Here is a 21,442-nt window from a genome sequence, read left to right as displayed (position 1 = left end):
ATTGCGCCACTAGCCCTGTCTATGGTGAAAAACGGCCCATGGTAATCCAAACGTTTCGTGATAAAATTATCAATGAGATGTATTCACAATTTTGCACCTGGAATAAAAGCAGAAAACCAAGCTAGCCAGGAGTCGAACCTGGAATTTCCTGATTCATAGTCAGGCACGTTATCCATCGCGCCACTAGCCATGTCTATGGAGTAAAAGCCCCATGGTAACCCAAAGGTCGCGGGTTAAAAATGATCAAAGAGATGTATTCCCAATTTTGTATCAGGAATAAAAACAGAAACCCAAGCTAGCCAGGAGTCGAACCTGAAATCTCCTGATTCGTAGTCAGACGCTTTATCCATTGCGCCACTAGCCCTGTCTATGGTGAAAAACGGCCCATGGTAATCCAAACGTTTCGTGATAAAATTATCAATGAGATGTATTCACAATTTTGCACCTGGAATAAAAGCAGAAACCCAAGCTAGCCAGGAGTCGAACCTGGAATCTCCTGATTCATAGTCAGGCACGTTATCCATCGCACCAGTAGCCATGTCTATGGAGTAAAAGCCCCATGGTAACCCAAAGGTCGCGGGTTAAAAATGATCAAAGAGATGTATTCCCAATTTTGTATCAGGAATAAAAACAGAAACCCAAGCTAGCCAGGAGTCGAACCTGGAATCTCCTGATTCATAGTCAGACACGTTATCCATTGCGCCCCTAGCCCTGTCTATGGTGAAAAAAGGCCCATGGTGATCCAAACGTCGCATGTTAAAATTATCAAAGAGATGTATTCACAATTTTGTTTCAGGAATAAAAACAGAAACCCAAGCTAGCCAGGAGTCGAACCTGGAATCTCCTGATTCATAGTCAGACGCGTTATCTATTGCGCCACTAGCCCTGTCTATGGCATTAAAGCCCCATGGTAATCCGAAGGTCGCGGGTTAAAAATGATCAAATAGATTTATTCCCAATTTTTTAATGTATAAAAACAGAAACCCAAGCTAGCCAGGAGTTGAACCTGGAATCTCCTGATTCGTAGTCAGACGCGTTGTCCATTGCGCCACTAGCCCTGTCTATGGTGAAAAAAGGCCCATGGTAATCCAAACGTTTCGTGTTAAAATTATCAATGAGATGTATTCACAATTTTGCACCAGGAATAAAAGCAAAAACCCAAGCTAGCCAGGAGTCGAACCTGGAATCTCCTGATTCGTAGTCAGACGCGTTGTCCATTGCGCCACTAGCCCTGTCTATGGTGAAAAAAGGCCCATGGTAATCCAAACGTCGCGTGTTAAAATTACCAAAGAGATGTATTCCCAATTTTGTATCAGGAATAAAAACAGAAACCCAAGTTAGCCAGGAGTCGAACCTGGAATCTCCTGATTCGTAGTCAGACGCGTTATCTATTGCGCCACTAGCCCTGTCTATGGTTAAATAAGGCCCATGGTAATCCAAACGTTTCGTGTTAAAATTATCAAAGAGATGTATTCACACATTTGTATCAGGAATAAAAAGAAAAACCCAAGCTAGCCAGGCGTCGAACCTGGAATCTCCTGATTCGTAGTCAGAAGCGTTATCCATTGCGCCACTAGCCCTGTCTATGGTGAAAAACGGCCCATGGTAATCCAAACGTTTCGTGATAAAATTATCAATGAGATGTATTCACAATTTTGCACCTGGAATAAAAGCAGAAAACCAAGCTAGCCAGGAGTCGAACCTGGAATTTCCTGATTCATAGTCAGGCACGTTATCCATCGCGCCACTAGCCATGTCTATGGAGTAAAAGCCCCATGGTAACCCAAAGGTCGCGGGTTAAAAATGATCAAAGAGATGTATTCCCAATTTTGTATCAGGAATAAAAACAGAAACCCAAGCTAGCCAGGAGTCGAACCTGAAATCTCCTGATTCGTAGTCAGACGCTTTATCCATTGCGCCACTAGCCCTGTCTATGGTGAAAAACGGCCCATGGTAATCCAAACGTTTCGTGATAAAATTATCAATGAGATGTATTCACAATTTTGCACCTGGAATAAAAGCAGAAACCCAAGCTAGCCAGGAGTCGAACCTGGAATCTCCTGATTCATAGTCAGGCACGTTATCCATCGCGCCAGTAGCCATGTCTATGGAGTAAAAGCCCCATGGTAACCCAAAGGTCGCGGGTTAAAAATGATCAAAGAGATGTATTCCCAATTTTGTATCAGGAATAAAAACAGAAACCCAAGCTAGCCAGGAGTCGAACCTGGAATCTCCTGATTCATAGTCAGACACGTTATCCATTGCGCCCCTAGCCCTGTCTATGGTGAAAAAAGGCCCATGGTGATCCAAACGTCGCATGTTAAAATTATCAAAGAGATGTATTCACAATTTTGTTTCAGGAATAAAAACAGAAACCCAAGCTAGCCAGGAGTCGAACCTGGAATCTCCTGATTCGTAGTCAGACGCGTTATCTATTGCGCCACTAGCCCTGTCTATGGCATTAAAGCCCCATGGTAATCCAAAGGTCGCGGGTTAAAAATGATCAAAGAGATTTATTCCCAATTTTTTAATGTATAAAAACAGAAACCCAAGCTAGCCAGGAGTTGAACCTGGAATCTCCATATTCGTAGTCAGACGCGTTATCTATTGCGCCACTAGCCCTGTCTATGGTTAAATAAGGCCCATGGTAATCCAAACGTTTCGTGTTAAAATTATCAATGAGATGTATTCACAAATTTGCACCAGGAATAAAAGCAAAAACCCAAGCTATCCAGGAGTCGAACCTGGAATCTCCTGATTCGTAGTCAGACGCGTTATCCATTGCGCCACTAGCCCTGTCTATGGCAGAAGAGCCACAGGGTAATCCAAAGGTCGCGGGTTAAAAATGATCAAAGAGATGTATTCCCAATTTTGTATCAGGAATAAAAACAAATCCAAGCTAGCCAGGAGTCGAAACTGGAATCTCCTGATTCGTAGTCAGACGCGTTGTCCATTGCGCCACTAGCCCTGTCTATGGTGAAAAAAGGCCCATGGTAATCCAAACGTTTCGTGTTAAAATTATCAATGAGATGTATTCACAATTTTGCACCAGGAATAAAAGCAAAAACCCAAGCTAGCCAGGAGTCGAACCTGGAATCTCCTGATTCGCAGGCAGACGCGTTATCCATTGCACCACTAGCCCTGTCTATGGTGAAAAAAGGCCCATGGTAATCCAAACGTCGCGTGTTAAAATTATCAAAGAGATGTATTCACACATTTGTATCAGGAATAAAAAGAAAAACCCAAGCTAGCCAGGCGTCGAACCTGGAATCTCCTGATTCGTAGTCAGAAGCGTTATCCATTGCGCCACTAGCCCTGTCTATGGTGAAAAACGGCCCATGGTAATCCAAACGTTTCGTGATAAAATTATCAATGAGATGTATTCACAATTTTGCACCTGGAATAAAAGCAGAAATCCAAGCTAGCCAGGAGTCGAACCTGGAATTTCCTGATTCATAGTCAGGCACGTTACCCATCGCGCCACTAGCCATGTCTATGTAGTAAAAGCCCCATGGTAACCCAAAGGTCGCGGGTTAAAAATGATCAAAGAGATGTATTCCCAATTTTGTATCAGGAATAAAAACAGAAACCCAAGCTAGCCAGGAGTCGAACCTGGAATCTCCTGATTCGTAGTCAGACGCGTTGTCCATTGCGCCACTAGCCCTGTCTATGGTGAAAAAGGGCCCATGGTAATCCAAAAGTTGCGGGTTAAAATTATCAAAGAGATGTATTCACACATTTGTATAAGGAATAAAAACAGAAACCCAAGCTAGCCAGGAGTCGAACCTGGAATCTCCTGATTCGTAGTCAGACACGTTATCCATTGCGCCACTAGCCCTGTCTATGCTGAAAAAAGGCCCATGGTAATCCAAATGTCGCGTGTTAAAATTATCAAAGAGATGTATTCACACATTTGTATAAGGAATAAAAACAAAAACCCAAGCTAGCCAGGAGTCGAACCTGGAATCTCCTGATTCGTAGTCAGACGCGTTATCCATTGCGCCACTAGCCCTGTCTATGGTGAAAAAAGGCCCATGGTAATCCAAACGCCGCGTGTTAAAATTATCAAAGAGATGTATTCCCAATTTTGTATCAGGAATAAAAACAGAAACCCAAGCTAGCCAGGAGTCAAACCTGGAATCTCCTGATTCGTAGTCAGACGCGTTATCCATTGCGCCACTAGCCCTGTCTATGGTGAAAAAAGGCCCATGGTAATCCAAAAGTTGCAGGTTAAAATTATCAAAGAGATGTATTCACACATTTGTATAAGGAATAAAAACAGAAACCCAAGCTAGCCAGGAGTCGAACCTGGAATCTCCTGATTCGTAGTCAGACGCGTTATCCATTGCGCCACTAGCCCTGTCTATGGTGAAAAAAGGCCCATGGTAATCCAAACGTTTCGTGTTAAAATCATCAATGAGATGTATTCACAAATTTGCACCAGGAATAAAAGCAAAAACCCAAGCTAGCCAGGAGTCGAACCTGGAATCTCCTGATTCGTAGTCAGACGCGTTAACCATTGCGCCACTAGCCCTGTCTATGGCAGAAGAGCCACAGGGTAATCCAAAGGTCGCGGGTTAAAAATGATCAAAGAGATGTATTCCCAATTTTGTATCAGGAATAAAAACAAACCCAAGCTAGCCAGGAGTCGAAACTGGAATCTCCTGATTCGTAGTCAGACGCGTTGTCCATTGCGCCACTAGCCCTGTCTATGGTGAAAAAAGGCCCATGGTAATCCAAACGTTTCGTGTTAAAATTATCAATGAGATGTATTCACAATTTTGCACCAGGAATAAAAGCAAAAACCCAAGCTAGCCAGGAGTCGAACCTGGAATCTCCTGATTCGTAGTCAGACGCGTTATCCATTGCACCACTAGCCCTGTCTATGGTGAAAAAAGGCCCATGGTAATCCAAACGTCGCGTGTTAAAATTATCAAAGAGATGTATTCACACATTTGTATCAGGAATAAAAACAAAAACCCAAGATAGCCAGGTGTCGAACCTGGAATCTCCTGATTCGTAGTCAGAAGCGTTATCCATTGCGCCACTAGCCCTGTCTATGGTGAAAAACGGCCCATGGTAATCCAAACGTTTCGTGATAAAATTATCAATGAGATGTATTCACAATTTTGCACCTGGAATAAAAGCAGAAACCCAAGCTAGCCAGGAGTCGAACCTGGAATCTCCTGATTCATAGTCAGGCACGTTATCCATCGCGCCAGTAGCCATGTCTATGGAGTAAAAGCCCCATGGTAACCCAAAGGTCGCGGGTTAAAAATGATCAAAGAGATGTATTCCCAATTTTGTATCAGGAATAAAAACAGAAACCCAAGCTAGCCAGGAGTCGAACCTGGAATCTCCTGATTCGTAGTCAGACGCGTTATCCATTGCGCCACTAGCCCTGTCTATGGCAGAAGAGCCACAGGGTAATCCAAAGGTCGCGGGTTAAAAATGATCAAAGAGATGTATTCCCAATTTTGTATCAGGAATAAAAACAGAAACCCAAGCTAGCCAGGAGTCGAACCTGGAATCTCCTGATTCATAGTCAGACGCGTTATCCATTGCGCCACTAGCCCTGTCTATGGTGAAAAAAGGCCCATGGTAATCCAAACGTCGCGTGTTAAAATTATCAAAGAGATGTATTCCCAATTTTGTATCAGGAATAAAAACAGAAACCCAAGCTAGCCAGGAGTCGAACCTGGAATCTCCTGATTCGTAGTCAGACGCGTTATCCATTGCGCCACTAGCCCTGTCTATGGTGAAAAAAGGCCCATGGTAATCCAAACGTCGCGTGTTAAAATTATCAAAGAGATGTATTCACACATTTGTATCAGGAATAAAAACAAAAACCCAAGCTAGCCAGGAGTTGAACCTGGAATCTCCTGATTCATAGTCAGGCACGTTATCCACCGCGCCAGTAGCCATGTCTATGGAGTAAAAGCCCCATGGTAACCCAAAGGTCGCGGGTTAAAAATGATCAAAGAGATGTATTCCCAATTTTGTATCAGGAATAAAAACAGAAACCCAAGCTAGCCAGGAGTCGAACCTGGAATCTCCTGATTCGTAGTCAGACGCGTTATCCATTGCGCCACTAGCCCTGTCTATGGTGAAAAAAGGCCCATGGTAATCCAAAAGTTGCGGGTTAAAATTATCAAAGAGATGTATTCACACATTTGTATAAGGAATAAAAACAGAAACCCAAGCTAGCCAGGAGTCGAACCTGGAATCTCCTGATTCGTAGTCAGACGGGTTATCCATTGCGCCACTAGCCCTGTCTATGCTGAAAAAAGGCCCATGGTAATCCAAATGTCGCGTGTTAAAATTATCAAAGAGATGTATTCACACATTTGTACAAGGAATAAAAACAAAAACCCAAGCTAGCCAGGAGTCGAACCTGGAATCTCCTGATTCGTAGTCAGACGCGTTATCCATTGCGCCACTAGCCCTGTCTATGGTGAAAAAAGGCCCATGGTAATCCAAACGCCGCGTGTTAAAATTATCAAAGAGATGTATTCCCAATTTTGTATCAGGAATAAAAACAGAAACCCAAGCTAGCCAGGAGTCGAACCTGGAATCTCCTGATTCGTAGTCAGACGCGTTATCCATTGCGCCACTAGCCCTGTCTATGGTGAAAAAAGGCCCATGGTAATCCAAAAGTTGCAGGTTAAAATTATCAAAGAGATGTATTCACACATTTGTATAAGGAATAAAAACAGAAACCCAAGCTAGCCAGGAGTCGAACCTGGAATCTCCTGATTCGTAGTCAGACGCGTTATCCATTGCGCCACTAGCCCTGTCTATGGTGAAAAAAGGCCCATGGTGAAAAAAGGCCCATGGTAATCCAAACGTTTCGTGTTAAAATCATCAATGAGATGTATTCACAAATTTGCACCAGGAATAAAAGCAAAAACCCAAGCTAGCCAGGAGTCGAACCTGGAATCTCCTGATTCGTAGTCAGACGCGTTATCCATTGCGCCACTAGCCCTGTCTATGGCAGAATAGCCACAGGGTAATCCAAAGGTCGCGGGTTAAAAATGATCAAAGAGATGTATTCCCAATTTTGTATCAGGAATAAAAACAAACCCAAGCTAGCCAGGAGTCGAAACTGGAATCTCCTGATTCGTAGTCAGACGCGTTGTCCATTGCGCCACTAGCCCTGTCTATGGTGAAAAAAGGCCCATGGTAATCCAAACGTTTCGTGTTAAAATTATCAATGAGATGTATTCACAATTTTGCACCAGGAATAAAAGCAAAAACCCAAGCTAGCCAGGAGTCGAACCTGGAATCTCCTGATTCGTAGTCAGACGCGTTATCCATTGCACCACTAGCCCTGTCTATGGTGAAAAAAGGCCCATGGTAATCCAAACGTCGCGTGTTAAAATTATCAAAGAGATGTATTCACACATTTGTATCAGGAATAAAAACAAAAACCCAAGCTAGCCAGGTGTCGAACCTGGAATCTCCTGATTCGTAGTCAGAAGCGTTATCCATTGCGCCACTAGCCCTGTCTATGGTGAAAAACGGCCCATGGTAATCCAAACGTTTCGTGATAAAATTATCAATGAGATGTATTCACAATTTTGCACCTGGAATAAAAGCAGAAACCCAAGCTAGCCAGGAGTCGAACCTGGAATCTCCTGATTCATAGTCAGGCACGTTATCCATCGCGCCAGTAGCCATGTCTATGGCATAAAAGCCCCATGGTAACCCAAAGGTCGCGGGTTAAAAATGATCAAAGAGATGTATTCCCAATTTTGTATCAGGAATAAAAACAGAAACCCAAGCTAGCCAGGAGTCGAACCTGGAATCTCCTGATTCGTAGTCAGACGCGTTATCCATTGCGCCACTAGCCCTGTCTATGGCAGAAGAGCCACAGGGTAATCCAAAGGTCGCGGGTTAAAAATGATCAAAGAGATGTATTCCCAATTTTGTATCAGGAATAAAAACAGAAACCCAAGCTAGCCAGGAGTCGAACCTGGAATCTCCTGATTCGTAGTCAGACGCGTTATCCATTGCGCCACTAGCCCTGTCTATGGTGAAAAAAGGCCCATGGTAATCCAAACGTCGCGTGTTAAAATTATCAAAGAGATGTATTCCCAATTTTGTATCAGGAATAAAAACAGAAACCCAAGCTAGCCAGGAGTCGAACCTGGAATCTCCTGATTCGGAGTTAGACGTGTTATCCATTGCGCCACTAGCCCTGTCTATGGTGAAAAAAGGCCCATGGTAATCCAAACGTCGCGTGTTAAAATTATCAAAGAGATGTATTCACACATTTGTATCAGGAATAAAAACAAAAACCCAAGCTAGCCAGGTGTCGAACCTGGAATCTCCTGATTCGTAGTCAGAAGCGTTATCCATTGCGCCACTAGCCCTGTCTATGGTGAAAAACGGCCCATGGTAATCCAAACGTTTCGTGATAAAATTATCAATGAGATGTATTCACAATTTTGCACCTGGAATAAATGCAGAAACCCAAGCTAGCCAGGAGTCGAACCTGGAATCTCCTGATTCATAGTCAGGCACGTTATCCATCGCGCCAGTAGCCATGTCTATGGAGTAAAAGCCCCATGGTAACCCAAAGGTCGCGGGTTAAAAATGATCAAAGAGATGTATTCCCAATTTTGTATCAGGAATAAAAACAGAAACCCAAGCTAGCCAGGAGTCGAACCTGGAATCTCCTGATTCGTAGTCAGGCACGTTATCCATTGCGCCACTAGCCCTGTCTATGGTGAAAAAAGGCCCATGGTAATCCAAAAGTTGCGGGTTAAAATTATCAAAGAGATGTATTCACACATTTGTATAAGGAATAAAAACAGAAACCCAAGCTAGCCAGGAGTCGAACCTGGAATCTCCTGATTCGTAGTCAGACGCGTTATCCATTGCGCCACTAGCCCTGTCTGTGCTGAAAAAAGGCCCATGGTAATCCAAATGTCGCGTGTTAAAATTATCAAAGAGATGTATTCACACATTTGTATAAGGAATAAAAACAAAAACCCAAGCTAGCCAGGAGTCGAACCTGGAATCTCCTGATTCGTAGTCAGACGCGTTATCCATTGCACCACTAGCCCTGTCTATGGTGAAAAAAGGCCCATGGTAATCCAAACGTCGCGTGTTAAAATTATCAAAGAGATGTATTCACACATTTGTATCAGGAATAAAAACAAAAACCCAAGCTAGCCAGGTGTCGAACCTGGAATCTCCTGATTCGTATTCAGAAGCGTTATCCATTGCGCCACTAGCCCTGTCTATGGTGAAAAACGGCCCATGGTAATCCAAACGTTTCGTGATAAAATTATCAATGAGATGTATTCACAATTTTGCACCTGGAATAAAAGCAGAAACCCAAGCTAGCCAGGAGTCGAACCTGGAATCTCCTGATTCATAGTCAGGCACGTTATCCATCGCGCCAGTAGCCATGTCTATGGAGTAAAAGCCCCATGGTAACCCAAAGGTCGCGGGTTAAAAATGATCAAAGAGATGTATTCCCAATTTTGTATCAGGAATAAAAACAGAAACCCAAGCTAGCCAGGAGTCGAACCTGGAATCTCCTGATTCGTAGTCAGACGCGTTATCCATTGCGCCACTAGCCCTGTCTATGGCAGAAGAGCCACAGGGTAATCCAAAGGTCGCGGGTTAAAAATGATCAAAGAGATGTATTCCCAATTTTGTATCAGGAATAAAAACAGAAACCCAAGTTAACCAGGAGTCGAACCTGGAATCTCCTGATTCGTAGTCAGACGCGTTATCCATTGCGCCACTAGCCCTGTCTACGGTGAAAAAAGGCCCATGGTAATCCAAACGTCGCGTGTTAAAATTATCAAAGAGATGTATTCCCAATTTTGTATCAGGAATAAAAACAGAAACCCAAGCTAGCCAGGAGTCGAACCTGGAATCTCCTGATTCGTAGTCAGACGCGTTATCCATTGCACCACTAGCCCTGTCTATGGTGAAAAAAGGCCCATGGTAATCCAAACGTCGCGTGTTAAAATGATCAAAGAGATGTATTCACACATTTGTATCAGGAATAAAAACAAAAACCCAAGCTAGCCAGGTGTCGAACCTGGAATCTCCTGATTCGTAGTCAGAAGCGTTATCCATTGCGCCACTAGCCCTGTCTATGGTGAACAACGGCCCATGGTAATCCAAACGTTTCGTGATAAAATTATCAATGAGATGTATTCACAATTTTGCACCTGGAATAAAAGCAGAAACCCAAGCTAGCCAGGAGTCGAACCTGGAATCTCCTGATTCATAGTCAGGCACGTTATCCATCGCGCCAGTAGCCATGTCTATGGAGTAAAAGCCCCATGGTAACCCAAAGGTCGCGGGTTAAAAATGATCAAAGAGATGTATTCCCAATTTTTTATCAGGAATAAAAACAGAAACCCAAGCTAGCCAGGAGTCGAACCTGGAATCTCCTGATTCGTAGTCAGACGCGTTATCCATTGCGCCACTAGCCCTGTTTATGGCAGAAGAGCCACAGGGTAATCCAAAGGTCGCGGGTTAAAAATGATCAAAGAGATGTATTCCCAATTTTGTATCAGGAATAAAAACAGAAACCCAAGCTAGCCAGGAGTCGAACCTGGAATCTCCTGATTCGTAGTCAGACGCGTTATCCATTGCGCCACTAGCCCTGGCTATGGTGAAAAGAGGCCCATGGTAATCCAAACGTCGCGTGTTAAAATTATCAAAGAGATGTATTCCCAATTTTGTATCAGGAATAAAAACAGAAACCCAAGCTAGCCAGGAGTCGAACCTGGAATCTCCTGATTTGTAGTCAGACGCGTTATCCATTGCGCCACTAGCCCTGTCTACGGTGAAAAAAGGCCCATGGTAATCCAAACGTCGCGTGTTAAAATTATCAAAGAGATGTATTCCCAATTTTGTATCAGGAATAAAAACAGAAACCCAAGCTAGCCAGGAGTCGAACCTGGAATCTCCTGATTCGTAGTCAGACGCGTTATCCATTGCACCACTAGCCCTGTCTATGGTGAAAAAAGGCCCATGGTAATCCAAACGTCGCGTGTTAAAATTATCAAAGAGATGTATTCACACATTTGTATCAGGAATAAAAACAAAAACCCAAGCTAGCCAGGAGTCGAACCTGGAATCTCCTGATTCGTAGTCAGAAGCGTTATCCATTGCGCCACTAGCCCTGTCTATGGTGAAAAACGGCCCATGGTAATCCAAACGTTTCGTGATAAAATTATCAATGAGATGTATTCACAATTTTGCACCTGGAATAAAAGCAGAAACCCAAGCTAGCCAGGAGTCGAACCTGGAATCTCCTGATTCATAGTCAGGCACGTTATCCATTGCGCCACTAGCCCTGTCTATGGTATTAAAGCCCCATGGTAATCCAAAGGTCGCGGGTTAAAAATGATCAAAGAGATTTATTCCCAATTTTTTAAAGTATAAAAACAGAAACCCAAGCTAGCCAGGAGTCGAACCTGGAATCTCCTGATTCGTAGTCAGACGCGTTATCCATTGCGCCACTAGCCCTGTCTATGGTGAAAAAAGGCCCATGGTAATCCAAAAGTTGCGGGTTAAAATTATCAAAGAGATGTATTCACACATTTGTATAAGGAATAAAAACAGAAACCCAAGCTAGCCAGGAGTCGAACCTGGAATCTCCTGATTCGTAGTCAGACGCGTTATCCATTGCGCCACTAGCCCTGTCTATGGTGAAAAAAGGCCCATGGTAATCCAAACGTTTCGTGTTAAAATTATCAATGAGATGTATTCACAATTTTGCACCAGGAATAAAAGCAAAAACCCAAGCTAGCCAGGAGTCGAACCTGGAATCTCCTGATTCGTAGTCAGACGCGTTATCCATTGCACCACTAGCCCTGTCTATAGTGAAAAAAGGCCCATGGTAATCCAAACGTCGCGTGTTAAAATTATCAAAGAGATGTATTCACACATTTGTATCAGGAATAAAAACAAAAACCCAAGCTAGCCAGGTGTCGAACCTGGAATCTCCTGATTCGTAGTCAGAAGCGTTATCCATTGCGCCACTAGCCCTGTCTATGGTGAAAAACGGCCCATGGTAATCCAAACGTTTCGTGATAAAATTATCAATGAGATGTATTCACAATTTTGCACCTGGAATAAAAGCAGAAACCCAAGCTAGCCAGGAGTCGAACCTGGAATCTCCTGATTCATAGTCAGGCACGTTATCCATCGCGCCAGTAGCCATGTCTATGGAGTAAAAGCCCCATGGTAACCCAAAGGTCGCGGGTTAAAAATGATCAAAGAGATGTATTCCCAATTTTTTATCAGGAATAAAAACAGAAACCCAAGCTAGCCAGGAGTCGAACCTGGAATCTCCTGATTCGTAGTCAGACGCGTTATCCATTGCGCCACTAGCCCTGTCTATGGCAGAAGAGCCACAGGGTAATCCAAAGGTCGCGGGTTAAAAATGATCAAAGAGATGTATTCCCAATTTTGTATCAGGAATAAAAACAGAAACCCAAGCTAGCCAGGAGTCGAACCTGGAATCTCCTGATTCGTAGTCAGACGCGTTATCCATTGCGCCACTAGCCCTGTCTATGGTATTAAAGCCCCATGGTAATCCAAAGGTCGCGGGTTAAAAATGATCAAAGAGATTTATTCCCAATTTTTTAAAGTATAAAAACAGAAACCCAAGCTAGCCAGGAGTCGAACCTGGAATCTCCTGATTCGTAGTCAGACGCGCTATCCATTGCGCCACTAGCCCTGTCTATGGTGAAAAAAGGCCCATGGTAATCCAAACGTCGCGTGTTAAAATTATCAAAGAGATGTATTCACACATTTGTATAAGGAATAAAAACAAAAACCCAAGCTAGCCAGGAGTCGAACCTGGAATCTCCTGATTCGTAGTCAGACGCGTTATCCATTGCGCCACTAGCCCTGTCTATGGTGAAAAAAGGCCCATGGTAATCCAAACGTCGCGTGTTAAAATTATCAAAGAGATGTATTCCCAATTTTGTATCAGGAATAAAAACAGAAACCCAAGCTAGCCAGGAGTCGAACCTGGAATCTCCTGATTCGTAGTCAGACGCGTTGTCCATTGCGCCACTAGCCCTGTCTGCGGTGAAAAAAGGCCCATGGTAATCCAAACGTTTCGTGTTAAAATTATCAATGAGATGTATTCACAATTTTGCACCAGGAATAAAAGCAAAAACCCAAGCTAGCCAGGAGTCGAACCTGGAATCTCCTGATTCGTAGTCAGACGCGTTATCCATTGCTCCACTAGCCCTGTTTATGGAACGAAAGGCCCATGGTAATCCAAACGTTGCGTGTTAAAATTATCAAAGAGATGTATTCACACATTTGTATCAGGAATAAAAACAAACCCAAGCTAGCCAGGAGTCGACCCTGGAATCTCCTGATTCATAGTCAGGCACGTTATCCATTGCGCCACTAGCCCTGTCTATGGCAGAAAAGCCCCATGGTAATCCAAAGGTCGCGGGTTAAAAATGATCAAAGGGATGTATTCCCAATTTTGTACCAGGAATAAAAACAAACCCAAGCTAGCCAGGAGTCGAACCTGGAATCTCCTGATTCGTAGTCAGACGCGTTGTCCATTGCGCCACTAGCCCTGTCTATGGCGAAAAACGGCCCATGGTAATCCAAACGTTTCGTGATAAAATTATCAATGAGATGTATTCACAATTTTGCACCTGGAATAAAAGCAGAAACCCAAGCTAGCCAGGAGTCGAACCTGGAATCTCCTGATTCATAGTCAGGCGCGTTATCCATTGCGCCACTAGCCCTGTCTATGGTGAAAAAAGGCCCATGGTAATCCAAACGTCGCGTGTTAAAATTATCAAAGAGATGTATTCACACATTTTTATCAGGAATAAAAACAAAAACCCAAGCTAGCCAGGAGTCTAACCTGGAATCTCCTGATTCGAAGTGAGACTCGTTATCCATTGCACCACTTGCCCTGTTTATGGGACAAAAGGCCCATGGTAATCCAAACGTCGCTGTTTAAAATTATCAAAGAGATGTATTCACACATTTGTATAAGGAATAAAAACAGAAACCCAAGCTAGCCAGGAGTCGAACCTGGAATCTCCTGATTCATAGTCAGACACGTTATCCATTGCGCCCCTAGTCCTGTCTATGGTGAAAAAAGGCCCATGGTGATCCAAACGTCGCATGTTAAAATTATCAAAGAGATGTATTCACAATTTTGTTTCAGGAATAAAAACAGAAACCCAAGCTAGCCAGGAGTCGAACCTGGAATCTCCTGATTCGTAGTCAGACGCGTTATCCATTGCGCCACTAGCCCTGTCTATGGTATTAAAGCCCCATGGTAATCCAAAGGTCGCGGGTTAAAAATGATCAAAGAGATTTATTCCCAATTTTTTAAAGTATAAAAACAGAAACCCAAGCTAGCCAGGAGTCGAACCTGGAATCTCCTGATTCGTAGTCAGACGCGTTATCCATTGCGCCACTAGCCCTGTCTATGGTGAAAAAAGGCCCATGGTAATCCAAACGTCGCGTGTTAAAATTATCAAAGAGATGTATTCACACATTTGTATAAGGAATAAAAACAAAAACCCAAGCTAGCCAGGAGTCGAACCTGGAATCTCCTGATTCGTAGTCAGACGCGTTGTCCATTGCGCCACTAGCCCTGTCTATGGTGAAAAAAGGCCCATGGTAATCCAAACGTTTCGTGTTAAAATTATCAATGAGATGTATTCACAATTTTGCACCAGGAATAAAAGCAAAAACCCAAGCTAGCCAGGAGTCGAACCTGGAATCTCCTGATTCGTAGTCAGACGCGTTATCCATTGCACCACTAGCCCTGTCTATGGTGAAAAAAGGCCCATGGTAATCCAAACGTCGCGTGTTAAAATTATCAAAGAGATGTATTCACAATTTTGTATCAGGAATAAAAACAGAAACCCAAGCTAGCCAGGAGTCGACCCTGGAATCTCCTAATTCGTAGTCAGACGCGTTATCCATTGCGCCACTAGCCCTGTCTATGGTGAAAAAAGGCCCATGGTAATCCAAAAGTTGCAGGTTAAAATTATCAAAGAGATGTATTCACACATTTGTATAAGGAATAAAAACAGAAACCCAAGCTAGCCAGGAGTCGAACCTGGAATCTCCTGATTCGTAGTCAGACGCGTTATCCATTGCACCATGTTGGGTTTAAACACCAGACATTTGTATCACCAATCTGAAAAGGAGGAAATCACAGAGAATTTTAGTAAACTTTATTTAAAAAATGAGAGGTTCTCAGGACCGTTCGCGTCTCAGCCCTTCGAAACACTCTGAAGAAAATCTCCCCTCGCCAAGTCTCTTATTGTTTTTTGGGAGTGTCCAAGTTGCAGGAAGTTTCAAGCTGATCAAAGGAGAGAGAGATCTCTCCTAGTTACAAAAGGTTCTTTGATCATGACCATATGCCCCTTCAAGATAACATCTTTATAGTCTTCTTCCCGATATCTTGCAACCCTCACAAAACAGACAAACAGACCCCCTGGGGTAGTTCCTCTTTGATTAATAAGGTGAAACTTTCCAGGGCCCAAGACACTCTCATTCTATTAACTAACATTTCGACAGTCATACCAGAATCAGGATAACTTATATAAAATAATTCCAACACACCACTAGCCCTGTCTGAGGTGAAAAAAGGCCCATGGTAATCCAAACGTTTCGTGTTAAAATTATCAATGAGATGTATTCACAATTTTGCACCAGGAATAAAAGCAGAAACCCAAGCTAGCCAGGAGTTGAAACTGGAATCTCCTGATTCGTAGTCAGCCGCGTTGTCCATTGCGCCACTAGCCCTGTCTATGGTTAAAAAAGGCCCATGGTAATCCAAACGTTTCGTGTTAAAATTATCAATGAGATGTATTCAAAATTTTGCACCAGGAATAAAAGCAAAATCCCAAGCTAGCCAGGAGTCGAACCTGGAATCTCCTGATTCGGAGTCAGACGCGTTATCCATTGCGCCACTAGCCCTGTCTATGGCTGAAAAGCCCCATGGTAATCCAAAGGTCCCGGGTTAAAAATGATCAGAGAGATGTATTCCCAATTTTGTATCAGGAATAAAAACAAACCCAACCTAGCCAGGAGTCGAACATGGAATCTCCTGATTCGTAGTCAGACGCGTTATCCATTGCGCCACGAGCCCTGTTTATGGGACAAAAGGCCCATGGTAATCCAAACGTCGCGGGTTAAAATTATGAAGATGTATTCACAATTTTGTATCAGGAATAAAAACAGAAACCCAAGTTAGCCAGGAGTTGAACCTGGAATCTCCTCATTCGTGGTGAGACACGTTATCCATTGCTTCACTAACCCTGTCTATGGGACCAGAGGCCCATCGGAATCCAAACGTCACGGGTTAAAATAATCTGAGATGTACAGTGGTACCTCGACATACGAGCAATTTGAGATACGAGTAAAATTTTGAGCAAATATTTATCTTGAGATACGAGACAAATTTTGATATACGAGCAGACTGTGGACGCGAGTGAACATCATGGGCACTGTCTCTGTCCCCGCAACTCCCTCGTGTAATGTCTCTGCAAGCACTGGGTGGAGCGTTGCATTTTAGTGTTTTTTTCCCCGTTAGTCAGTGCGAATGGCGTATACACTACTTCATCGTTGGCAAGTGGTTGTGCGTTATCCTATTGTGAGGACATTTGTGTGCATCATTTTGGGAATATTTTGAAGGGAATACAAAAACAACACTCGATAGGTTCCTTTTACCTGCATCTGAAAATCAGGGTGGAGGCGGGGCAAATAAAGCCTACCCGGAAGTGGAAAGGTATCAAAATATCAAACAAAATTAGAATTAAGTTTATTGTAAGGTTAGACTAAATTTATTTTTGAGTGTGTGCATCGTAATCCAAGTTCATTTAAATTTGTTTATATAATGTTACAAGCGCGTTGCCGTGCAAGAAGTCCCCCCCCCCTCTCTGTCCGTCTCTCCCCTCTGCGAAATCCGTCTAATTTTAATAATATTGAACACCTTTTAGTGCTATTAAACTACTAGTTCTTTTGTTACTTTGTTAATAGATGGTGAATTAGAACAAATGTTTTTCCAATCCAATATCCTGTTTTTGGTGTTTTTTCAGAGGGTTTGAATGACTTAATTTGTTTTTAGTTCATTTCTATGGGAAGCGTTCGTTTGAGTTACGAGAACATCGAAATACGAGCTCAGTCCCGGAACGCATTAAGCTCGTATCTCGAGGTACCACTGTATTCACATTTTTGTATCAGGAATAAAAACAGAAGCCCAACCCAGGAGTCGAATCTGGAATCTCCTAATTCGTAGTCAGATGCGTTAGCCATTGCGCCACTCGGCCTGTCTATGGAAAATAAAATGCCCATGATAATCCATACGTCGCGGGTTAAAATGATCAAAAAGTAGTTTTTACAATCGGTATTCTGTATCAGGAATAAAATCAGAAACAAAAGCTAGCCAGAAGTCAAACCCGGAATCTTTAGTCAGACATGTTATCCATTGCGCCACTAGTCCTCGCTATGCAAAAAGTTCGATGGTAATCCAGACGTCGTGGGTTAAAATAGTCAAAGAGAAGCGTTCACAATTGGTATAATGTATCATGAATAAAAACAGAAATACAAGCTAGCCAGGAGCCAAACCTACAATCTCCTGTATGAATGTTGACATTCATCACAAATGCAAAGACATGCATTTACTGATACAGTTATATTTTAGGCTATTGTGAATTTTACAAAAGTCAGCCACGGTGTCTTTGGGAACCTGCAATCAGACTTATAATGTCAAGACCCTGACTTGTTCTGGGTTCAGGTGTCCCTATATCCCCAGAAAACATTTTATATCTCATCCCCATAGACTCTGATGTGCTGAGCAGCTCATTGTACATCTACCCTGGGGTTCTCTACCAGCTGGACATGACTGGATCAGCTCCAATGGGAGGCGCCTACAAGGCAACCCAGTCAAATCTCTGGCAAACAGTGCATATGATTGCAACTTTGTAGCAACCCATAATTTAGTGACTGCTGCCATTTACTGATTGTTCATTCTACTTATGTCTGCGTCATGCATGCAGATAAAGGCCAAATTAACATGTTAGTAGGCACTACTTGTCAAAAAATAATCCAAATGATTCACTTGATGATTTTGTCCTGTTTTGTATGTGTCGAACCAACAGTCAGAAAGTCCATCCGATGTTTTATGGATGATAAAAGAAGAAAATAACTTTATGATTTCAGCCATTTTAAAAAGTCATGACAACATAAACGTGAAATAGAAAATATGGTCATCTGTATGAGGCCCGAAGTCAGCTGGGATAGACTACAGCAACCCCCCCCCCCCCCACCCACCCACCCACCCAAGCCTAGTGAGGATAAAGCGGTTCAGAAAATGAATGAATCAATGAATAATCTGTATGAATAGAGCACCTGATTTTGTACAAGGGGCTAAAAAAGGAACCCTCCAGTTTAAGGACAATAATATTTGCACAAAATGACAAACTTTGTCACTATCTGTGCGTGTGTGGCTGGGGGATGGGGAGTGGGGTAGACTGACATCTCGACTGAGTGCCCCTTTGTGCCCTGATCCCACTCAGTTGGCACCAAGTCAGAATATGGCAGACGGCCATGTCTTACTGCTTTCTTTATTCCCTTCATTGCTGGATGAAACTCAGCTACTGGCCGATATGAAACGATCATGTTGCAGAAGGCCAAGAAAGGGACCTTTCTACTTCCCCTAGACTGATGGCTGTACTTACATTCAGTGTTTTATTAGTTTTTCCAGATGGTTCCTTAAAGACTGACAGGAAGAAGACACCAAATGGTGCAGCCCTTTGCGCCTCTCATTAGTGGCGTGGAGTTTCATTCAAATGACTGATTTGCTACTTTGGGAAAAGTAGCACAGAGCAACAACACTTTGCTTATTACATTGTGTTTCTTTCTAAGGAAAAAATCAAGATTTGATTCTCATGGTTATACCAGATAGGACTAACTACAGTAATCCCTCGATTATTGTGGTTAATGTACACCAGACATGGTCGCGATAAATGAAAAACCGCAAAGTAGTTTATTTCAATTTTTTTTTAAATTAATTTTGTTTTTAATTTAAGGTTTTATTTAATTATTATTATTTTTTATTATTAACATACATAACAACAATATATTATAATTGTATTTTAATTTAATTATTTTTTTACTTCAGTGCTGAGTTCTAGTAGCAAGCGGAGGACAGGGGAGTGGCTTCCGCTTGCGAGTTTGACCCTGGATTTTCACATTTTTATGAACTTACACCCAAAAAAATAAAAAAAAAATACCCCTGAAAAAAAAAACGCAATGTAGTAAAGCCGCGATATTCGAGGGATTACTGTACATCTTCTTGGTGGGGCAAAAGGCAGGTCAGAAACTGAATAGAGATAATCTCTCACACATTTGTCCCTGGACAAAAGGCTACCTTGCTTGCAAGCGTCACATTTTGTGCTAGCCTCATTAGGAGACAGCTTTGTAGATTTTCCTGCAAATTTTGGCCTACAACCAACTCCCAAAACTAAAGAATAGTCCAGGCTGACTACCGTATTTTCACACCGTCTCAGTTGCGGGTGTATTTTCAGTTTTTTTGTCAATACAAAAGGCGCTTCGTTTCAAAGGAGGCGCTGTTATGTAGCAAAGGAGCAAAACAGGAGCACAACTGAGTTTGATTTTGTTTTATTGTCGAAATGTGTATTTTCAAGCAGCAAACTTTCCTTAAACAAGTTATTTTTACTCTATTATTCACTTTAAAAAATTGTTGTACGGTTACATGCACTATGACTGACTGGCGACCAGTCTAGGGTGTAGTCTGCCTTTCGCCTGAAGACAGCTGGGTTAGGCTCCAGCAACCCTTTCGAGGATGGACTGTATGGAAGATGAATGAATGAATGTACGGATACAGTAACATCTCTAAAAGTCATAGTAAGCGTAGGCCCCTTTGTTGTAAGTTTAAATCTTTACTTTTCTTAATTAAATGAGCACTAGTTCAACCTGTTCCTCTGGCCAAATGAAGCCTAGAACAATCTTACCTTAGAAATAGATAATTGCGACCTATTTAGATGTTTTACGGATGTGAACTGCCTGAAAAATACTTCTCGACATTTACTGAATAAAATATTCGATGGGGGTCCTAAAGGACTTAAAATCAGGCTCAAAGTGTTTTTTTCCGCACTCACATTTAGCAACAACACCGGTTTCCAGAGGAAGCGTTTGTACAAGTCTGAGCTCTGTGGTTCGTCTTCGTTCTCAGGTGTTTGCCTCCCGACCCACCGCCCACCACGGCCCTCACCTGTGTGTTGCGGTGCTTCCCCTGTGAGCCGACCTGGGCCGGCAGCCCCTTCTTGCACCGCCCGCCGACCCCGCCCATGGTCAGAATGACGCGCTCCAAGACCTTTCAGGCCTACCTGCCGAGCTGCCACCGGACGTACAGCTGCATCCACTGCCGGGCCCACCTAGCCAACCACGACGAACTCATCTCCAAGGTAACTGGCGGCGGAACTTTACTCCATTGTCTTCACTCATTTTACAACAGTGTTTCCACCTGGTTTTCATTTCCACAGACCAAAGAGGAAAAGAACCAGTTTCAGATGCGTATAAAAATGTTCCAACTCACGTGGCTTCACTTTTTACAAGCGTTTCAAGCATTACCATGTTTCAACATTACACACTCTGGAATTAGACAAGTGAATACAGATTTTCCCCTTGTATGTCTGACCGCTACTCTCTATTTTCTTTAGCTGGATTATGTTTTCTAACACGGTTATTGAGTTGTATTATGGATGAATCTCTTTTCCACGTGCATAAAACACATCACTCACATAGCACACAAAGACCTTCTGTTGCAGTGGGTAAATGGCCTGGAATCAAGTCTTTTTTTTCTTCGTCATTTATACCATGTGTGAGCAGCCATTTGAAGCTAGCTATAAGAAATGCCTACATGGGAATTTCTCATCTTGCTTTCTTTTTCCCGCTACAGTCGTTCCAGGGAAGCCAGGGCAGAGCCTACCTGTTCAACTCAGTGTGAGTGCCTGCCTTTTGCTCTTTGTTCCCTCCATCTGTTTTCAATTGGCTTAACTTTGGCCGGTCGGAAATAAGCTCCCGTGCACGCAGCCCTCGGGAGACGTGCAGTTTTCCACACGCTGTTATTTAAGGAAGGTTGCTACGCATATCCTTCTGGCAAGTCGCTACATTGTTTGGAGTGAGCGGGTGTTGAAGGGCCGTCATGAATTTTCTTCTGAAAATAAGGCTATACAGTGGTACCTCGAGATTCGTTCCGGGACTGAGCTCGTATGTCGATTTACTCATAACTCAAATGAACGTTTCCCATAGAAAATGAACTAAAAACCAATTAATTTGTTCCAACTCTCTGAAAAAACACCAAAAACAGGATATTGGATTGGAAAAACATTTTATTTGTTTTAATTCGCCATCTATTAACAAAGTAACAAAT

The 21,442-nt window shown here is 42.9% G+C and overlaps 1 protein-coding gene and 52 non-coding genes across 53 annotated transcripts in view; 1 reads left to right on the top strand and 52 right to left on the bottom strand.

Moving 5' to 3' along the window:
* The window catches only part of ypel2b (yippee-like 2b), a 48,484-nt gene that overhangs the window by 17,203 nt on the left and 9,839 nt on the right, over window positions 1–21,442 (top strand). Inside the window, exons 2-3 of the mRNA XM_077612074.1 lie at window positions 20,243–20,474; window positions 20,969–21,012. Coding sequence (XP_077468200.1) covers window positions 20,358–20,474; window positions 20,969–21,012 — 161 coding nt within the window. The 5' untranslated portion in view covers window positions 20,243–20,357. The remainder of the gene's footprint in view (window positions 1–20,242; window positions 20,475–20,968; window positions 21,013–21,442) is intronic.
* On the bottom strand, window positions 814–886 carry trnah-aug (transfer RNA histidin (anticodon AUG)). The gene has a single exon. It is a non-coding gene; the product is annotated as a tRNA-His (tRNA).
* trnar-acg (transfer RNA arginine (anticodon ACG)) lies at window positions 986–1,058 on the bottom strand. Its single transcript has one exon. It is a non-coding gene; the product is annotated as a tRNA-Arg (tRNA).
* trnar-acg (transfer RNA arginine (anticodon ACG)) lies at window positions 1,160–1,232 on the bottom strand. The gene has a single exon. It is a non-coding gene; the product is annotated as a tRNA-Arg (tRNA).
* On the bottom strand, window positions 2,378–2,450 carry trnar-acg (transfer RNA arginine (anticodon ACG)). The gene has a single exon. It is a non-coding gene; the product is annotated as a tRNA-Arg (tRNA).
* On the bottom strand, window positions 3,592–3,664 carry trnar-acg (transfer RNA arginine (anticodon ACG)). The gene has a single exon. It is a non-coding gene; the product is annotated as a tRNA-Arg (tRNA).
* trnar-acg (transfer RNA arginine (anticodon ACG)) lies at window positions 3,766–3,838 on the bottom strand. Its single transcript has one exon. It is a non-coding gene; the product is annotated as a tRNA-Arg (tRNA).
* On the bottom strand, window positions 3,940–4,012 carry trnar-acg (transfer RNA arginine (anticodon ACG)). The gene has a single exon. It is a non-coding gene; the product is annotated as a tRNA-Arg (tRNA).
* On the bottom strand, window positions 4,114–4,186 carry trnar-acg (transfer RNA arginine (anticodon ACG)). The gene has a single exon. It is a non-coding gene; the product is annotated as a tRNA-Arg (tRNA).
* On the bottom strand, window positions 4,288–4,360 carry trnar-acg (transfer RNA arginine (anticodon ACG)). Its single transcript has one exon. It is a non-coding gene; the product is annotated as a tRNA-Arg (tRNA).
* On the bottom strand, window positions 4,462–4,534 carry trnar-acg (transfer RNA arginine (anticodon ACG)). The gene has a single exon. It is a non-coding gene; the product is annotated as a tRNA-Arg (tRNA).
* Window positions 4,808–4,880, bottom strand: trnar-acg (transfer RNA arginine (anticodon ACG)). Its single transcript has one exon. It is a non-coding gene; the product is annotated as a tRNA-Arg (tRNA).
* Window positions 5,330–5,402, bottom strand: trnar-acg (transfer RNA arginine (anticodon ACG)). The gene has a single exon. It is a non-coding gene; the product is annotated as a tRNA-Arg (tRNA).
* On the bottom strand, window positions 5,504–5,576 carry trnah-aug (transfer RNA histidin (anticodon AUG)). Its single transcript has one exon. It is a non-coding gene; the product is annotated as a tRNA-His (tRNA).
* trnar-acg (transfer RNA arginine (anticodon ACG)) lies at window positions 5,678–5,750 on the bottom strand. Its single transcript has one exon. It is a non-coding gene; the product is annotated as a tRNA-Arg (tRNA).
* Window positions 6,026–6,098, bottom strand: trnar-acg (transfer RNA arginine (anticodon ACG)). Its single transcript has one exon. It is a non-coding gene; the product is annotated as a tRNA-Arg (tRNA).
* trnar-acg (transfer RNA arginine (anticodon ACG)) lies at window positions 6,374–6,446 on the bottom strand. The gene has a single exon. It is a non-coding gene; the product is annotated as a tRNA-Arg (tRNA).
* Window positions 6,548–6,620, bottom strand: trnar-acg (transfer RNA arginine (anticodon ACG)). The gene has a single exon. It is a non-coding gene; the product is annotated as a tRNA-Arg (tRNA).
* trnar-acg (transfer RNA arginine (anticodon ACG)) lies at window positions 6,722–6,794 on the bottom strand. Its single transcript has one exon. It is a non-coding gene; the product is annotated as a tRNA-Arg (tRNA).
* Window positions 6,913–6,985, bottom strand: trnar-acg (transfer RNA arginine (anticodon ACG)). The gene has a single exon. It is a non-coding gene; the product is annotated as a tRNA-Arg (tRNA).
* trnar-acg (transfer RNA arginine (anticodon ACG)) lies at window positions 7,259–7,331 on the bottom strand. Its single transcript has one exon. It is a non-coding gene; the product is annotated as a tRNA-Arg (tRNA).
* On the bottom strand, window positions 7,433–7,505 carry trnar-acg (transfer RNA arginine (anticodon ACG)). The gene has a single exon. It is a non-coding gene; the product is annotated as a tRNA-Arg (tRNA).
* On the bottom strand, window positions 7,781–7,853 carry trnar-acg (transfer RNA arginine (anticodon ACG)). Its single transcript has one exon. It is a non-coding gene; the product is annotated as a tRNA-Arg (tRNA).
* Window positions 7,955–8,027, bottom strand: trnar-acg (transfer RNA arginine (anticodon ACG)). Its single transcript has one exon. It is a non-coding gene; the product is annotated as a tRNA-Arg (tRNA).
* trnar-acg (transfer RNA arginine (anticodon ACG)) lies at window positions 8,303–8,375 on the bottom strand. Its single transcript has one exon. It is a non-coding gene; the product is annotated as a tRNA-Arg (tRNA).
* trnar-acg (transfer RNA arginine (anticodon ACG)) lies at window positions 8,651–8,723 on the bottom strand. The gene has a single exon. It is a non-coding gene; the product is annotated as a tRNA-Arg (tRNA).
* trnar-acg (transfer RNA arginine (anticodon ACG)) lies at window positions 8,825–8,897 on the bottom strand. The gene has a single exon. It is a non-coding gene; the product is annotated as a tRNA-Arg (tRNA).
* On the bottom strand, window positions 8,999–9,071 carry trnar-acg (transfer RNA arginine (anticodon ACG)). The gene has a single exon. It is a non-coding gene; the product is annotated as a tRNA-Arg (tRNA).
* Window positions 9,521–9,593, bottom strand: trnar-acg (transfer RNA arginine (anticodon ACG)). Its single transcript has one exon. It is a non-coding gene; the product is annotated as a tRNA-Arg (tRNA).
* On the bottom strand, window positions 9,869–9,941 carry trnar-acg (transfer RNA arginine (anticodon ACG)). Its single transcript has one exon. It is a non-coding gene; the product is annotated as a tRNA-Arg (tRNA).
* trnar-acg (transfer RNA arginine (anticodon ACG)) lies at window positions 10,043–10,115 on the bottom strand. The gene has a single exon. It is a non-coding gene; the product is annotated as a tRNA-Arg (tRNA).
* Window positions 10,391–10,463, bottom strand: trnar-acg (transfer RNA arginine (anticodon ACG)). The gene has a single exon. It is a non-coding gene; the product is annotated as a tRNA-Arg (tRNA).
* trnar-acg (transfer RNA arginine (anticodon ACG)) lies at window positions 10,565–10,637 on the bottom strand. Its single transcript has one exon. It is a non-coding gene; the product is annotated as a tRNA-Arg (tRNA).
* Window positions 10,739–10,811, bottom strand: trnac-aca (transfer RNA cysteine (anticodon ACA)). Its single transcript has one exon. It is a non-coding gene; the product is annotated as a tRNA-Cys (tRNA).
* Window positions 10,913–10,985, bottom strand: trnar-acg (transfer RNA arginine (anticodon ACG)). The gene has a single exon. It is a non-coding gene; the product is annotated as a tRNA-Arg (tRNA).
* Window positions 11,087–11,159, bottom strand: trnar-acg (transfer RNA arginine (anticodon ACG)). The gene has a single exon. It is a non-coding gene; the product is annotated as a tRNA-Arg (tRNA).
* Window positions 11,261–11,333, bottom strand: trnah-aug (transfer RNA histidin (anticodon AUG)). The gene has a single exon. It is a non-coding gene; the product is annotated as a tRNA-His (tRNA).
* On the bottom strand, window positions 11,433–11,505 carry trnar-acg (transfer RNA arginine (anticodon ACG)). The gene has a single exon. It is a non-coding gene; the product is annotated as a tRNA-Arg (tRNA).
* Window positions 11,607–11,679, bottom strand: trnar-acg (transfer RNA arginine (anticodon ACG)). Its single transcript has one exon. It is a non-coding gene; the product is annotated as a tRNA-Arg (tRNA).
* trnar-acg (transfer RNA arginine (anticodon ACG)) lies at window positions 11,781–11,853 on the bottom strand. The gene has a single exon. It is a non-coding gene; the product is annotated as a tRNA-Arg (tRNA).
* On the bottom strand, window positions 11,955–12,027 carry trnar-acg (transfer RNA arginine (anticodon ACG)). The gene has a single exon. It is a non-coding gene; the product is annotated as a tRNA-Arg (tRNA).
* Window positions 12,303–12,375, bottom strand: trnar-acg (transfer RNA arginine (anticodon ACG)). Its single transcript has one exon. It is a non-coding gene; the product is annotated as a tRNA-Arg (tRNA).
* On the bottom strand, window positions 12,477–12,549 carry trnar-acg (transfer RNA arginine (anticodon ACG)). The gene has a single exon. It is a non-coding gene; the product is annotated as a tRNA-Arg (tRNA).
* On the bottom strand, window positions 12,649–12,721 carry trnar-acg (transfer RNA arginine (anticodon ACG)). The gene has a single exon. It is a non-coding gene; the product is annotated as a tRNA-Arg (tRNA).
* trnar-acg (transfer RNA arginine (anticodon ACG)) lies at window positions 12,823–12,895 on the bottom strand. The gene has a single exon. It is a non-coding gene; the product is annotated as a tRNA-Arg (tRNA).
* On the bottom strand, window positions 12,997–13,069 carry trnar-acg (transfer RNA arginine (anticodon ACG)). The gene has a single exon. It is a non-coding gene; the product is annotated as a tRNA-Arg (tRNA).
* trnar-acg (transfer RNA arginine (anticodon ACG)) lies at window positions 13,514–13,586 on the bottom strand. The gene has a single exon. It is a non-coding gene; the product is annotated as a tRNA-Arg (tRNA).
* trnah-aug (transfer RNA histidin (anticodon AUG)) lies at window positions 13,688–13,760 on the bottom strand. Its single transcript has one exon. It is a non-coding gene; the product is annotated as a tRNA-His (tRNA).
* trnar-acg (transfer RNA arginine (anticodon ACG)) lies at window positions 14,209–14,281 on the bottom strand. The gene has a single exon. It is a non-coding gene; the product is annotated as a tRNA-Arg (tRNA).
* Window positions 14,381–14,453, bottom strand: trnar-acg (transfer RNA arginine (anticodon ACG)). The gene has a single exon. It is a non-coding gene; the product is annotated as a tRNA-Arg (tRNA).
* On the bottom strand, window positions 14,555–14,627 carry trnar-acg (transfer RNA arginine (anticodon ACG)). Its single transcript has one exon. It is a non-coding gene; the product is annotated as a tRNA-Arg (tRNA).
* trnar-acg (transfer RNA arginine (anticodon ACG)) lies at window positions 14,729–14,801 on the bottom strand. The gene has a single exon. It is a non-coding gene; the product is annotated as a tRNA-Arg (tRNA).
* On the bottom strand, window positions 15,891–15,963 carry trnar-ccg (transfer RNA arginine (anticodon CCG)). The gene has a single exon. It is a non-coding gene; the product is annotated as a tRNA-Arg (tRNA).

Source organism: Stigmatopora argus, chromosome 10, assembly GCF_051989625.1.
Source record: "Stigmatopora argus isolate UIUO_Sarg chromosome 10, RoL_Sarg_1.0, whole genome shotgun sequence".
NCBI lineage: Eukaryota > Metazoa > Chordata > Actinopteri > Syngnathiformes > Syngnathidae > Stigmatopora > Stigmatopora argus.
Note: the sequence above shows the minus strand (reverse complement) of the source record. Positions and strands in the feature narration are given on the sequence as shown.